Here is a 15445-nt window from a genome sequence, read left to right as displayed (position 1 = left end):
ACTAAACCCAAATCAAACAGAAGAAAGGAAATACTAAAGATTAGAGTGAAATAAAATAAATAAGAATAGATAAAAAATAAAATAAATCAATAAAACCAAAAGGTGACTCTTTAAAAAGATAAACAAAAATGACAAATCTTTATAACAGCCTGGGTTTAATACAGAAACTTATTACTCAGCAAATAAAGTACATCAATGGGTTTATGTGCTTGAAATTAACATATACTTTTCCATATAATTCTATCAATTGAAAGTAGCTAGCCTAGTTGGAAGATACACTAGGTTACTAAATAGTCATTTACCATGCCAGTTAGTACTCTGAAAGGCTGGGGTTATGTTTGAACCAGAGATCATTATATGGTATGGTTTCCTGATAGCCAGAATATGTGGGTTCAGGAATTAGTGTTGAAGTGGGAATGTCTCCTCTCACCATTATACCTAATAATCTTCTTGTAGAATTTTTGCTTTCCATCCATCTCAATAACATTTAGCTTCAAGTCATCGGTAGGGAATTCCTCCACCAAGAGACATAATAACAGTTCCACTAATTTGGAAGGTGGAAACTTCCAGCTGGATATGTTGAGATTCTTACATCACTAAACAAAGGCTAATGTAGTGGTTGGAGTGACTGACTCTGAATATCAAAGGGAAATTGGTTGCTTTTACCAATGGAAGCAAGAAGGGCTATGACTTGAATCCAGCTGATTATTACAGCAACCAAAAGAAAGTATGATTAAAGATGCAGACCCTTTGGGAATAAAGATTTGCTCTATTATCCTTAGCAAGCTAAGGTTCTGGGTGAAAGCAATGGGAAAAGGAATAGGTAGTAGGAGGAAAAGCCATAGATAGCAATCATTACTTAATACAGAAATGAAGACATTGGTGACTTCGCATATTTTCTCTTTGTTTCTTATATGTATACATACGTGTTTATTTGTATATGTTAGCCTTTTTCTTTTTCCTTCTTCCTATTATTACTTTACCTACAAGTTCTTGGAAGTTAACTTCACAATTTAATCTCCAGTTAACATAGTATTAATTAATGGATATGATAGCTCTTGTGATTGTGTGTCTCCTCAAGTGAGGGGAAGGGTGGGAATTTCTTCACTTGTAGAAAGGGTAGCTGAATCTTGTTAAACAGAAATATAAGGTAATTATGTTGTTTTACCAGAGTTCAAATGTGTGCACATGAAAGCTGAATAGTCAAAGTTGTAGACTTTATCAATTATTGATGTTTTGGCTCTCAGCTCCTAATAAATCTTTTACCTGCTTTGTGAAAATGAATCTGGGCCCCTAAATTATTTTTTCCTTTGGCAAGTGGCACTAAAGTTTTGCCAGTAGAAGGTGTAGGAGAGCATGAGACGAGAGCTTTGTTTCCTGGTTCCAGTGTGCTAGTTTGGAAGGCTCCTGTTAAGTGTCCTGCTCATTGCACCACCAGGATCCCTCAGAGCTTGACGATTCTCCAGTACACAGATGCTTTAGTGTATCATGGTCGCTAGCACCCATCAGCCAATAGGTTCCTCTCATAATTCAAATCTCTCTCCTTTTGCAGCAGAGTAGCTTTGTGACATACCTCTTTGTGAACAGCTTTCCTGACTACCCCAAATAGATTTCCAGAAAGTTCCAAAGAGAAATTCTATGGCAATACCTATTGGTACAGCACCATTGTGACTTCCTGCTATTCAGAGATCCACAGCTGTGCCCCTTCTAACAAGGTTTGGATCTCAACCCTGGGATAATGAGATTGTCTTCTTCATTCCAGTCCTAGGGTTGCTGGCTGCTTCTTGTATCTGGCATTCCTGTATTTTTTAGAGTTCTCTTTACTTCTTATTTTTTATTCTAGTCCCTGTTACAGTTAATAATTCTTTATATTACACTTTCCCTTTTCAAGTTACTATATGGTTTCTTTACATTAATCAAATATAAACTAAAACAGTGTCTTGTCTTATTTTTAAAAAATATTTCATTGGCATACTATCAATGGATTACTTTGTATTTTTTTTATTGTGGGCCCATGTAGAGTTTCATCTGTATGAATCATACTTTGTAAGATCAAGATAAAATACCTGGACCTTTCCACCAGCTTTTATCTACTTCCTTCCAAATGTGGTTTCTATTATTCAGATTGATAACATTTCTAATTCTTTGTAATAATCAGTAAGTTATATCAGCATTATAAATAATTGGAAAAGTTGTAAATAAGTAAAAAAATCATTTTTAAGTAATCATTAAGATAAAATTTTCATGGAGGAGTCAAAAAGCTCATTATTATTATTATTAATCAATTTCCTTCTTCGTTTTTCCTCTTCTTATCATTACCATTTCTTGCACTGTTTTTCTCTATTATATCTTGTTCAATGTTCTCTTTGCACTAAAAAGAATATGTATACTCTTGCTACTGTGTGTTAGCTCCTATAAATGTTGATTAGATGAAGTTGATTGATAGTTCCACTCAAGGTCCAACAGATTTGCTGAGTTTCTTTCTACTTCATCTATCAATTATTGAGAAAATAATATTTAAAAATTCAATTATCTTAATAATTTATTTCTCCTTTCATTTCTGTCAATTTCTGCCTCATGTAATTTGAGGTCTGTTTTTATGTGCATACACATTTTGAGTTGTTACGCTGTCCTGATGATTTTACCTTTTAATCATGATGAATATTTATTTGTTCTAGAGAGACTGTAAAGTCCACAACAATGATGAAAGGCTTATACTTGTAAGCTCTAGGCACTGGGAACAAATTCTTTCTATGTCTAACAGGCTAATTTGTTCTAAAATAAGTCTGTACTCACCAAGAAAATATGACTTTGAGGGATAAAAACCATTTGTAGACTTCATTTAAAACAAATTTACCTACTTTTAATCTAATTTAATAAACTTTCCTGATTTTTCCAGCTCTGGAAATAGGCTTGCAGCTTTGGCAAATATAAGTTATTTATATGGCACCAGATATTCATTGCATTTGAAGCCAACTTAACTTCATTCAGGTTATCAATAAAGCATTCTTTGCTTTGTTTTTTAAGTTACACATTTATCTCTCATGGTTACCTCCTGGGAAGTAGGAAGCAGAGTTAGGTGTTAGGTATAGCAGAATTACATAAAATTCAGGTGTGGGATATTGCAGCCCTGTGTATCTCTTTGTCTCACTGGTGCTAATTCTGTCTCTCTCTTTCACACACATACACACACACACATGCACATTTATGCCACACACACGTATTATATATTTATGTGTGTGTATACATATACATATATATATATATCATTTTTGACAGCATGTAGTATTTATATATTTCTGTAGATGACTCACACATATTTGCCTAATCTATTGGACAAAATTTAAAGCAACTCACCATTATCTATTATTTATTTTGTTAAAAGTTTAGTCTAAATAAAAATGTTTTAATTTCAAAATACTGATTGATTCACTATGCAGAAATCAGGAATACAAACAGAAAAAAACAACAGAAATTGGGAGGCCAGCAAGAAGGGAAAAAAGAAAAACTGCATTTCAAACATGAGCAATCCCTGCAATTCTATGCACACTTCTCAATTATTTTTACAACAAATTATGGACATTATTAAATGAAGCTGCAAGTGTTCCAAATACATGAAAATTTAATATATTCTTAAATGTACATGAAATTCCATGTGTATTTATTTGGCCCTTGAACATATGTTAGACAAGTCTTTGGATTCTCCTTTTCTTTCCAGATTTACCTTTCCTGATTCAAATCATATTTTTTCCACTTTAAGTATTCCATGATATTTTCAACCCTGCTGCTACATGTACTTAAGTACATACATGTACATCATTGTGAAATAATAGCTTAAAGAAATCACAATCATTTTTTATTTGGTTGACCATCTGTGTCATAAGGCTAACTTGAGACACATTATAAGCAGAAAGCTAGGGATCCCCAGAAAAAGAAAGATGAGACATAGCTTTTGTGACAGAAGAGAAGTCATTTTAGCGCCCCCCCACCCCCAGCTATTTTCTGTGATCTATGCCCTACCAGCACTATTTGCCCAAGGACAGTTCTTGTAGAGCTCCCTAGGAGGTATCAGAATTACAAAGAAATGCCAAAACCTCAGTAGTTAAGGATTTTAAGGGAACAAAGGGAATGCAAACCTAAGTCTCTACCAGGCTAGGAAATAGCCTAACCATATCAGAGTCAATAAATCTGTAGTAAGACTCTCAGAGCTCTTTCAAAAATAAGCAAGATCCTGCACTCTTTACCCAAGAGAAGAGCCCAAGACCACATCTAGTTTATACTGGCTCTCTGAGCATGCCCACAGCCCCTTCTCCTTGTCCAACACTTACCTCTGTTTCATTATAACACTAAAATCTCCACCCTATGAGGAGCACAAGCTTCATTAACAAGCATAAAAAGTGTGTATAGGCATGTTTTCTAAGGACACCTGCACAACTTTATGCCTACCTTCACATGCGATGACAAAGCTCCCCTTTCTGAATATTCATCCTAAACACTAAAGAAAAAGAACCTGCTCATTCTTGCTTAGGCTTTGGAATTATTCCCTGTGATCTTATTTTTTGCAAGTAGTTTCCTTTATGTGACAACCACCTGGTGTAGCCCCTATCTGTAACTCAACAAGGAGCTAACTCATGCTAGTTGTTACAGCATCATCAAAAGTAAATGGTTAACTTCATTTTAAAACAAAACATAACTCCAACCCTTTGTTTTCTAACAGGCCAACCCTAAGTAAGGTGATCACAGAAACTCACCTAATAAAGGTAAAACAGACAGTAAAAGTCATACCTGAAGCTGCTGTTCAAGAGGCTTCATACTTCCTGTGCCATCATAACTATAAACTCTAAAATTATGAGGTAAAAAAGCTCTGTAAAATAAAGATAAAAGGTATTTAATGAGGAATTTGTTTTCTAAGCTCCTATTTTGAAAAAATGTTTATTTTATTGTATTTATTATAGACAAGTCAGGGAAGAAATAGAAAGTCCTGACTACATGGACTTTGTTCTAATTTTACTCAAAAACTCTGGTGTCTAGACCTCTTCTCACTCACTTTACCATCACCCTGTCCTCTAGGCTGTTTTTAAAAACATAATCAACAAGGGGTGGCTGGGTGGCTCAGTTGGTTAAGCTTCTGCCTTTGGCTCAGGTCATGATCCCAGGGTCCTGGGATGGAACCCTGAGTTCGGCTCCCTGCTCAGCAGGGCATCTGCTTCTCCCTCTGTCCCTCCCCCTGCTTGTGCTTTTGCACTCTCTCTCTCTCTCTCAAATAAATAAATATAAAATCTTAAAAAAAAAAACACAAAAAACAATAGGCAACTTTTGCCTCAGAGTATTTGTACCTGCCTGGGATGCTCTTCAGCATAGTTCATCATCTCATCTACTTCAAGTCTTTGCTTACATATCAACTTCTCAGTGAGGCTTATTTTGGCAAGTTTATTTTAAAAATGCAACTTTCCTAATTATCAAAACATAAGATTTTCAAACAACACTTTTAACTCTGCTCTCTATTTTTGCTTAAGCATTTATCACCTTCTAACATTCTTCCTAATCCACTCATTTATGATATTGATGCAGGAAAGATATTAGGGTTCAAAGTCAACAGCCAAGAAAGAATTCTTGAGACGTCTTTAGTGCAAAAAAGTGGTTTTATTAAAGCACAGGGACAGGACCCGTGGGCAGAAAGAGCTGCACTGGCGTCATGAGGTGTCATCGATTATATACTGGCCTGTTATATACTTTCAAGTTGGGAGGGGGGTTGGTTAGGGATAGTGTAAGTCTCTAAGAAATTTTGCAAGCAAGGTTTCCAGGACCTTAAGGGGCTAGCTGTTGTTAGGAAAAGTTAATTCATAACTGTCTAATAAAACCTTAGTCATGAGACCCTTCAGATGTATACCAGTGGGTCATATGCTTGTGGGATGACAACCAACATACATCTTTGTGGAGTAGATATAAAAGAAGTTTCCAAAGGAATTTTTATATGTTAAAGAAGACTTACACAATCCTGGGGGTCAGGCTAAGATTGCCTTTTGCCCTTAACAAAGTATTAACATCGAGGCAGTTGAGTTTCTAGAAGAATGTCACTCTGCCTGTTTCAAGGACTTGTCAGTGGGCTGTATGTAGTAAGGAAATTTAATTTTTAATTTAATTTTTCCTTTGCTTTTGTTTCCCACATTAATAGCATTATTAGTCTCATTTGATAACAATATAAACAGAGATTCTTGTCCCTTTTGTTTACTAGTGGATCTCAAGCATTTAGAAGAATATCAGTAAAATAACAAATGTTCAATAAATATTGAACTAATGTGACAAGAATTCAACAGATTAGATGGAGAACTCACATGACAATATATTATTTGTAAGTATGGGAAGAATATGCTGAAATGGCGCTATAAAGAGAAAGGGTAAATGCAGATATCCCATTTCATTTCTCTAATAAGCATAATATAAAAATTTGTGACTACCATGGCAGTCTGGATTTGTTGAAGCAAAATGTCAAAGAGCCAAACACTGATAAGCAGAGCAAAATTTTTTGCATTTTTGTCATACCAAAAAATAATATGACCCACAGTGGGGTGGGGCTCCAGGAAACACACAGATTCTGAGTTGAAGGTCTTATAAAGAGATTTAGCTGGTCATATGCAGGCGCTGGTTTTTTGGAAAAGAAAAAAGTCAAATATCTGTGTTTGGACAAAAAAGCTCCTGGGATGTCTAGAAACAGGCAGAACCCCTGGTGTCATGTACCCCCTAGAGAGAAAGTAATGAATGTTTGAGGTATATAAAATACATAGCTTCTCTCCCTGTACAATCTTTTGCCGATGTTAGAAATTGTGTAGAGTTGCCAAGGAGCTAAACTTAATTTCTCTGAAAATAAGAGCAAATTTTTTTTTCAAAACTGGTAATACAGAATCAATAAGCTCTATGTAACTCAAGCATGATAAAAGCAAAGAAAAATCACATCTGATTTGTTTAAAAGACTAATGAAAACCAAAATAAAATCTTCAAAGTATTAAGAGGAAAAAGAAAAAAGACGTTACTTTCAAAGAAACAGAAATAAGACTGACAACTACCTTGTCAATAAAAATGAAGAAAGTCAGAAGATAATAGAATGACAATTTTAAAAGGCAAAAAAATGTTTAAGAGTAGGGTTAGGTAAAAATTTAGCAATGAATACAAACCAATATAATCAAAAACAAGCAGACTTGCAACAGAAATATAGAGAATTCCAGAGAGATATATAAATTAACTGCATATAGAAATGGAAATGCGGGAAGAAATGAAAAACACCAGAATGAGTAAATTTATGGTTAAATATAAAAGAATATTGACTGTACAAAAAATAATCTCATTGGGGTTTAAAAGTATGTAGGATTATAAAGGCTGAAAAAAATAATGAAAACATAAAAGAAGGCAAGTGGAATTAAAAGATTTAATGATTTGACAATATAGGGTAACTGATAAAAGTAATAATGCATATTAGGTTCAATAACTCAGAGATTAACATGTTAATCTAGATAAACTACTAAAAGAATAGTAAAAGAATGTATAACAAAGAATTTAATTGATGGGAAATGGTACAGTATAAAATGACAGATTTGTTAAAATGAAGACAATAAAAAAGAATATAAAATAAAAGGCACAAAAGAAAAATAATAAAATGATTTCAAAAATTATATGGAAAATCAAAGGGTCAAGAAAAGCAAGGACATCTTAAAACTGTTGAACAAGGCTGGGCATAAAGAACTATTATAAAGTCACAGTGATTAGTACAGTATGGTATTTGTATAGATAAATAGGGTGCAAGAATAAATATATAAACTAGCAGAAAAGAAAAAAAGGGTCCAGAGTCATTCAATTTATGACATCAATTACATTACAGTGCAGTGAAGAAAGGTTGTGTTTTCTTCCCAACGGCCTTTGCTAAATTCATAGCATGCTAATATGAAGAAATAATTAAATTTTCACTCTTATGCTCACAAAACACATAAATATCAATTCTGGATGAATCTTAGAGCTAACTGTGAAAGTGAAAACAATGAAAACCATTAGAAGAAAATAGTAGCTTTGATGGATGTCTGTATGTAGACAATTATTTCTTTTAAATTATGAAAATAATAATAACAAAATAAAAATGATCATTTGGACTGCATTTAAAGAAAGTTTCACACTCAATAAAAGAAAAATCCAGACTGGATAAAAATTGAAAGAAAATGGTAGGAAAATGTAGTTTACAAATACGAAACAAAATAAAGTTAGTGTAACTATATATACATCAGATAAAATTTAAAATAATTACTAGCCGCTTCATAATGTTAAAATTTTATTCACCAAAAAGGTAAAATTTTTATTTAATTTTTTATAACTTCAAAATATGGAATTCAAAATTTAATCAATTTGAAAATCACTGTGGGGCGCCTGAGTGGCTCAGTTGGTTAAGCGACTGCCTTCGGCTCAGGTCATGATCCTGGAGTCCCGGGATCAAGTCCCGCATGGGGCTCCCTGCTCAGCAGGAAGTCTGCTTCTCCCTCTGACCCTCCCCCCTCTCATGCTCTCTCTATCTCATTCTCTCTCTCAAATAAATAAGTAAAATCTTTTAAAAAAAAAAAAAGAAAATCACTGTGGAAGATTTTAACACATATATATTACTAAATAGAAAAATCATTTTTGAATATGGAAGAATTCTATGACATGATTTAAAAAGAACATTATAGTAAATAATTGCAGGATACATGCTATTTTCTAGTACATATAGAATATTTACAAAAACTGAATATATATTACATCCCAAAGTTAGCCTCAACTTTTAAAGGATTGAAATCAAAGAATATTCTGTGATCAAAAATTACTAGAAATAATACCTAGAAAAGTGCCACATGTATTGGTATTTAGAGATACAGTGAAATAATTCATGGGCCAAAGAAGATATGTAATATGAACTTAAAAATGTTTGCTAGTGGTAAACCAGAGAAAATTCTACACACCTAAAGATGTGAGGAGCAGCTAAGTAGTATTTGGAGAAAAAAATTAGCCTTAAATTTTTAAACTAGAAAATAAAAATGGTTGATGAGTAATCAACTTAGAATTCTTTTGAGGAAGTTATAAACAAAGATCAAAATAAACACAAAAAAATTAAAAGCAAAGCAATAATACAAAAATCACATAATGTAGAGGACAACTGGAGTAAAGGAGCATTTTTTTATACAAGATAAAACTATAATTTTTCATAAAGGAAAAATTCTCTTTACTAAAATACCATAAGTGTGAAAACAGAAGGCATAAAATAGGAGAAGTTATTTGAAGACACATCATGAATTAGACTTTTAGGCAAAAAGTTAAAAGAATTCCTAAAAATAGGAAAGAAAAGGCCAGATTAGACCTGTCTTTTTAAAAAGTATAAATGTCTTATGTAGGTGCTTTACAAAGAAAAAATCCAAGCAGCCAACTGATATATTTAAAAAAGTATTCAGACTTATTTGCATTTAGATACATGTTAAATCACAGTAAGACATCAGTACATAATCAACAGTTATTGAAAACTTAAACTATCTACCATTATTTATAGAATATGCAATTCAGAGGGGCATTTAAATTAGTCTAATGCTTTGGGAGAATTGTTTAATAATTATGACAATGCATATAATTTAACAATCCAGACTATCCTTAATTATATGTCCTAGAAAATCCTGTGCATATGTGACAAAGAATACATATACAAGAGTTTTCATATCTGAATATTTGTAATATCTCCATAATAGAAAAAACAAAAATGTCCAAAATAACAGAATAAATTGTTGCATAATCATAAAATTGGATCCTATACAGTAATAAAAATGAATAAACTGGAATTACTTTTAACAACATTGATAAATCTCACAGACATTATTTTGAGTGACTGACATAAGCTGTAGGAGAATATGCTGTGATTCATTTAGAATTCAGAACACATAGAAATATATTACTTAGGATAATTAAAATCAAGGAAATGGTTATCACAACGGATCAGGAAAATAGTTACAAGTAACAGGGATGGAAAATGGTATCTGTATGGCTTTTGGAGGGCAGTCAATGTGTGTTTAATGTCAGGGTACAGGAATGTTCATTTCATAATTATTCATTTAACTGCATAAACATATTTCATGTATTTTAATTTATACTTAATATATTGTACAATAAAAAATATTAAAACAATAAAGGTAATTGGTAGTGATTTTTGTGAGAGAAGACCTAATCCCCTATTTCCATTTCCACTCTCAACACACAGAAATGACCAATTAACCATTAACTATTTTTAAATATGGTACTACACTTTAAACAATAAAGTGTGTTGACGAAGTATGGCCTATAGGCCAAACCCAACGCACCACTTTTTTTTTTATATGAAGTGATATTAGAATATACCTATATCCATCTATCTGCATATCCCCTATGCCAGCTTTCACAATGGCAGAATTGAGTGGTTGCAAGAGAGACCGGAGTTCATTCTAAAATGTTTGCCCTTTGCAAAAGGTGTACTGATTCTTACTTTAAACAGAATGATCAAGGAAGTAAAAGCAAAGGCTAGTGCTGCAGCTGAAAGAGTGAGCAGGTGACACTGCAAACTAGGACAGAATCTGGACCAGAATTGTGCCTTAGGGAAGGAGGGTTAAATGGCCTCTGGTCTCTAGCATGAGAACACACTGTGGGCTTTTCAGTAAAGAACATAGAGCTAGAAATATCCTCAGCAATTTGTAAACAGAAGGAGAAAAAAAATCAATACCTGCTGTCTGTAGACAATGGACAGAATGAAGCATATCCTGACAACGGCAGAAGGAGCATCACATGCAAAAATGAAAACCCTAAACTACATCTCATGCAGATGTGGAATGGATTACAAATGGCCCCATCATTGCTGAAACTCTGAGATGAGGAATAATATAAACATTGAAGACAGCTAAATGGACCCACCAGGAATGAAGCAGAAACATCAATAAAACCACTTGCTTGACATAGGGTTGCCACAAAAACCTTCAATATGTAAAAAAGTAGTATATATGAAGCACAATTAAAATGAGGCTTGCCTGTAGTATTACCCTCAATATTCTAATCTAGATCCATTCCTGAGTTTGGCAAGAACACCTTTGAGCAATGTGATAAAATTGGTGTTCTAATTTTGTATGTTTGGAGACCCTAGGGTACTGATAAGTTTCTGTGACAAGATACAGATTCCTCCTAGCTCTGCACATACCCAAAGCTTCATAGGCTGTTGAGAGTGCAAGTGACATCACCCTGTTTGTATATAAACTGTTGGCTAGGCCTGAAGACAACCACCTGCCAAGACACCCTGAGTAGGGACAGTGGTCACTGAAGGCTTCATAACTCCACCAGCAGGGATTCCCTGGCAACACTTATTCTGTCTCCTCTTCGCCACAGTACCACTCACTATATTCTCATCCGTTGCATATAAAATGAAAAAAATGAAAGTTTTATGTTTTACTTTGATTACAAATTTGGTCACATCTAAAAAGTTAAGTTCTATTTGTGACTACTTTATTGACATTTTGCAACAATATTTTAAATTTTTCTAAGCCAAGACTCATTTGGTAACTCTTACTTAATTTCCAAAAAGCTGGTTCTTCTTTGATTAAACACTTGTAATTATGTTCTAATCTTATCATGCTAGTCATTGAGAATGTGGTTACTCTTCAAAAGATTTTGTGTTCTATGTGATGGTTTTTAAGTGAACTTTGCTTGTATGTGTGAAAAGAAAAGCATTAATTGTAGGGTGTGAAATACTCAATTCATCACACCCTTTTTTTCCTAATATAAAAAAGACAGCTTAAGAAATATACTGCTATTCAGAAGCTGTCTTTCTTTATATCAGGAAAAAAATATAGAATATACAATACAACTAATGGTGACACAGATGGCTAACAGACACATGAAATGATGCTCAACATCACTCATCATCAGGGAAATACAAATCAAAACCACAATGAGATAACCACCTCACACCAGTCAGAATGGCTAAAATTAACAACACGAGAAACAACAGATGTTGGCAATGATGCAGAGAAAAGGGAACCCTCTTACAGTGTTGGTGGGAATGCAAACTGGTGCAGCTGCTCTGGAAAACAGTATGGAGGTTCCTCAAAAAGGTAAAAATACAGTTACCCTATGACCCAGCAATTGCACAGCTAGCTATTTACCCAAAGAATACAAAAATATTAATTCAAAGGGATACATGCACCCTGATATTTATAGCAGCATGGCCTACTATAACAAAATTATGAAAACAGCCCAGTGTCCATCAATTGATAAATGGATAAAGAAGAGGTTGTATATCTATACAATGGAATATTACTCAGCCATAAAAAAGAATGAAATCTTGCCATTTGCAACGACATGGACGGAGCTAGAGTGTATTATGCTAAGCGAAATCAGTCAGTCAGAGAAAGACAAATACCATATGGTTTCCCTCATATGTAGAGTTTAATAAACTAAACAGATTAACATGGCGGTGGGGGGGGGATGGGGAGAGAGAAAGGCAAACCATAAAAGAGACTTAACTATAGAGAACAAACAGGATTACCAGAGAGGAAGTGGGTGGGGGATGGGCAAAATAGGTGATGGGGCTTAAGGAGGGCACTTGTGATGAGCACTGGGTGTTATATGTATGTGATGAATCACTAAATTCTACTCCTGAAACTAGTATTACACTATGTATTAGCTAACTGGATTTTAAATAAAAATTTGGAAAGAAAAAAATTTCACACCATTTTAAAAATACATTAATGGAGAGTTCTGAAATTCTTATTTTTACCATTTAAAAAGTACCATTTAAAAAGTACCATCACAATTCTGATTTTTCTTTATTCCTTAGTATGATGTGCTTATTTTTCCTAAATTCATCAGCTGGCATGGGATTGAGTTTGGCTAATTACAATTATATTCTAAGTCCTAAATACATTCTGACATGAAGTGTTAAGTAATTTCTTCTAATTATCACTATTCCTTCCACCCTAAAATTCATGATGTTCTTTTCAAATATGGTTGAATATTAGGGATTCAAAAACAAGACATATTTATGTTTTGATAAAGATTAAAAAATAACAAAATTCATCCTTCATGAAATTCATGGATAGCCAAATAAAAATCTGGTGCTACTGAGAAGGAGGAAGATGGGAGTATACACTACAGGTTCAACTTCTAGATATTTATTAGATAGACTTAAAGTTTTTAAGGCATAAAATAAAAGACAAATGAATAGGGCGCCTGGGTGGCTCAGTCGTTAAGCATCTGCCTTCGGTTCAGGTCATGATCCCAGGGTCCTGGGATCGAGTCCCACATCGGGCTCCCTGCTCTGCGGGAAGCCTGCTTCTCCCTCTCCCACTCCCCCTGCTTGTGTTCCTGCTCTCGCTATGTCTCTCTCTGTCAAAAAAATTAAAAAAATTAAAAATTAAAAATAATAAAAAAAAAGACAAATGAATAGCCAGTAACTAGGAACATTTAAAAATACCAAATAATTACATTCTGGATTAATTATAAACAACAATTAGAACAAATACAGATGATAAAATAATGTATATCACCTACTTTTGCATTAGGTTCACCGTGTATGTTTTTCCTTCAATCATAATGTTGTAGGACACCTGCAAGAAGAGTATATTAAAAAGGCAAAGAAAAGTGAGAAGAATGTTAGAAAGGAAAACTATCATTTTATATTAATGATAATTACATTCAAAGCACATGAATACAAAAAAAGGAAAATTTATAATTTAATGTTGATTTATTTCAATGAAACTTGATACTTAAATACTGGTTTTCATAATAAAAATGGATGGAAGAATATGATTTGTGTCATTTATTTGTTAATTTTTAAATGTAGCTAATAAACATTTGAATCTGAAAAATTGGTCTTCATCCAATAATTACATTAGCTTAATAAAGACTGAGGCCACTGCAAAACTTATGCTTAAAATGAAAGAATATAAATTATTTGATATAAAATTTATGCAGTAGAACAAAGATTTACTAGCACATAATGTATATTTGCAGATTTTATAAAATTCATTCCAAGTTTGGATCAAAACTTATTGATCTATTTTACTAATAGTAAGATTAAGAAATGATGTCTCACAAATAGGCAGTTTAGTCTTGTTAGATCAATTTGGGTAGCTTTGACATCTTTACGTTATTGGGCCTTCCAATCCAATAGCATGGGATATAGTCCATTTATTTAAGCCTTTAATTCTCTCATCTTGTTTTATTGTCTTCAGAGAGGAGGTTTTGCTTATCTTTGTAAGATTTATTTGGATTTTGACTTTTATGTAGTGTAAAATTTTCTTTTTAAAAGTTTCATTTTATATTTTTGTTTTGCAGAATAGAAATACGATTGATTTTGATGTTTTGATCTTGTCTCTTTTTGCTTTGTTGTGTTTTGATCTTGTTTCTAAAGAATTTACAAAATTGTTATGTTATTTATAATTTTCTCTAGATTATTTTGGATTTTATTTTGTATACAATCACTTAATCTGTAAATAATGATAGCATTATTTTTTTCCAATTATTATGCCTATTTTTAATTTTTGTTGTTTTCCTTCCTTATTGCAGTGGCTAATATTTCCAGGCAAGGATAAACAGAAAAGGTAATTGTGGACATCCTTATCTTTTTCTTGATCTCAGGAGGAAAGCTTTCAATATTTCAACTTTATGCATGATTTTTTTTCAAAGGCATTTGATCTTCTCTATAAGCCACACTTGATTATTATTTTTAATTATTACATATTTTAGACATATAAACATTACAGCAAATTATATAAAATGCCTTGTCACCAATGTCTATGTTAAAAAATAAAAACATTACAAGTATTTGAAAACAATTTTAAGTACTTTCTCATCCCAAGATTAATTCCTTTTCTTGCACTCCAGCTAACCAACATCCTGAATTTTGTGTTTATCATTCCCATGCATATTTTTATATTTATACTAATAATGGATGTTTAAGTAATTTTTTGCATAAATTTTAGCTCTGCATAAATGTAATCCTTCTACAAGTTATATATTTCATTGTTGGATTACATCTCTGCTTGAAACACTATCTCATACAATAAGCACTATGCAAACATTTGCTATCATCAACATCATCAACACATGTAGCTTTATAATTTATTTTTTTGATGGTATAGTATGCCATTTTCTAAATATAGCACAGTTTATTCATCTATGCTGTCAATGGATGTTTAGTTTTGTTTCACTATTTTAAGCAATGCCCCAGTAAGTAATCTTAGACATACCTCTTTGTGCATATTTGCTAGATATGTTAAACTAAACCTATGAGTGAAATTCTTTTATTAAAAAGTACTTCTGCAACTTCACTTCAAGTTTAAAATTAATCTGCAAATTTGTTATACCGATGTAGACATTCACAAAAAGTAAATAATATTATCATTTTATCCATCTCCTCTAATTGCAT

At 32.8% G+C, this 15445-nt stretch overlaps 1 protein-coding gene across 1 annotated transcript in view; it reads right to left on the bottom strand.

Moving 5' to 3' along the window:
* The window catches only part of LOC110573097 (disintegrin and metalloproteinase domain-containing protein 2-like), a 150499-nt gene that overhangs the window by 131334 nt on the left and 3720 nt on the right, over positions 1 to 15445 (bottom strand). Inside the window, exons 3-4 of the mRNA XM_021681526.1 lie at positions 13567 to 13622; positions 4786 to 4864 (exon numbers count right to left, since the gene is read on the bottom strand). Of these exons, the coding sequence (XP_021537201.1) occupies positions 4786 to 4864; positions 13567 to 13622 (135 nt within the window). The remainder of the gene's footprint in view (positions 1 to 4785; positions 4865 to 13566; positions 13623 to 15445) is intronic.

Source organism: Neomonachus schauinslandi, chromosome 2, assembly GCF_002201575.2.
Source record: "Neomonachus schauinslandi chromosome 2, ASM220157v2, whole genome shotgun sequence".
Lineage (NCBI taxonomy): Eukaryota > Metazoa > Chordata > Mammalia > Carnivora > Phocidae > Neomonachus > Neomonachus schauinslandi.
The sequence above is the reverse complement of the archived record's forward strand: the minus strand, read 5'-3'. Positions and strand labels throughout refer to the sequence as shown.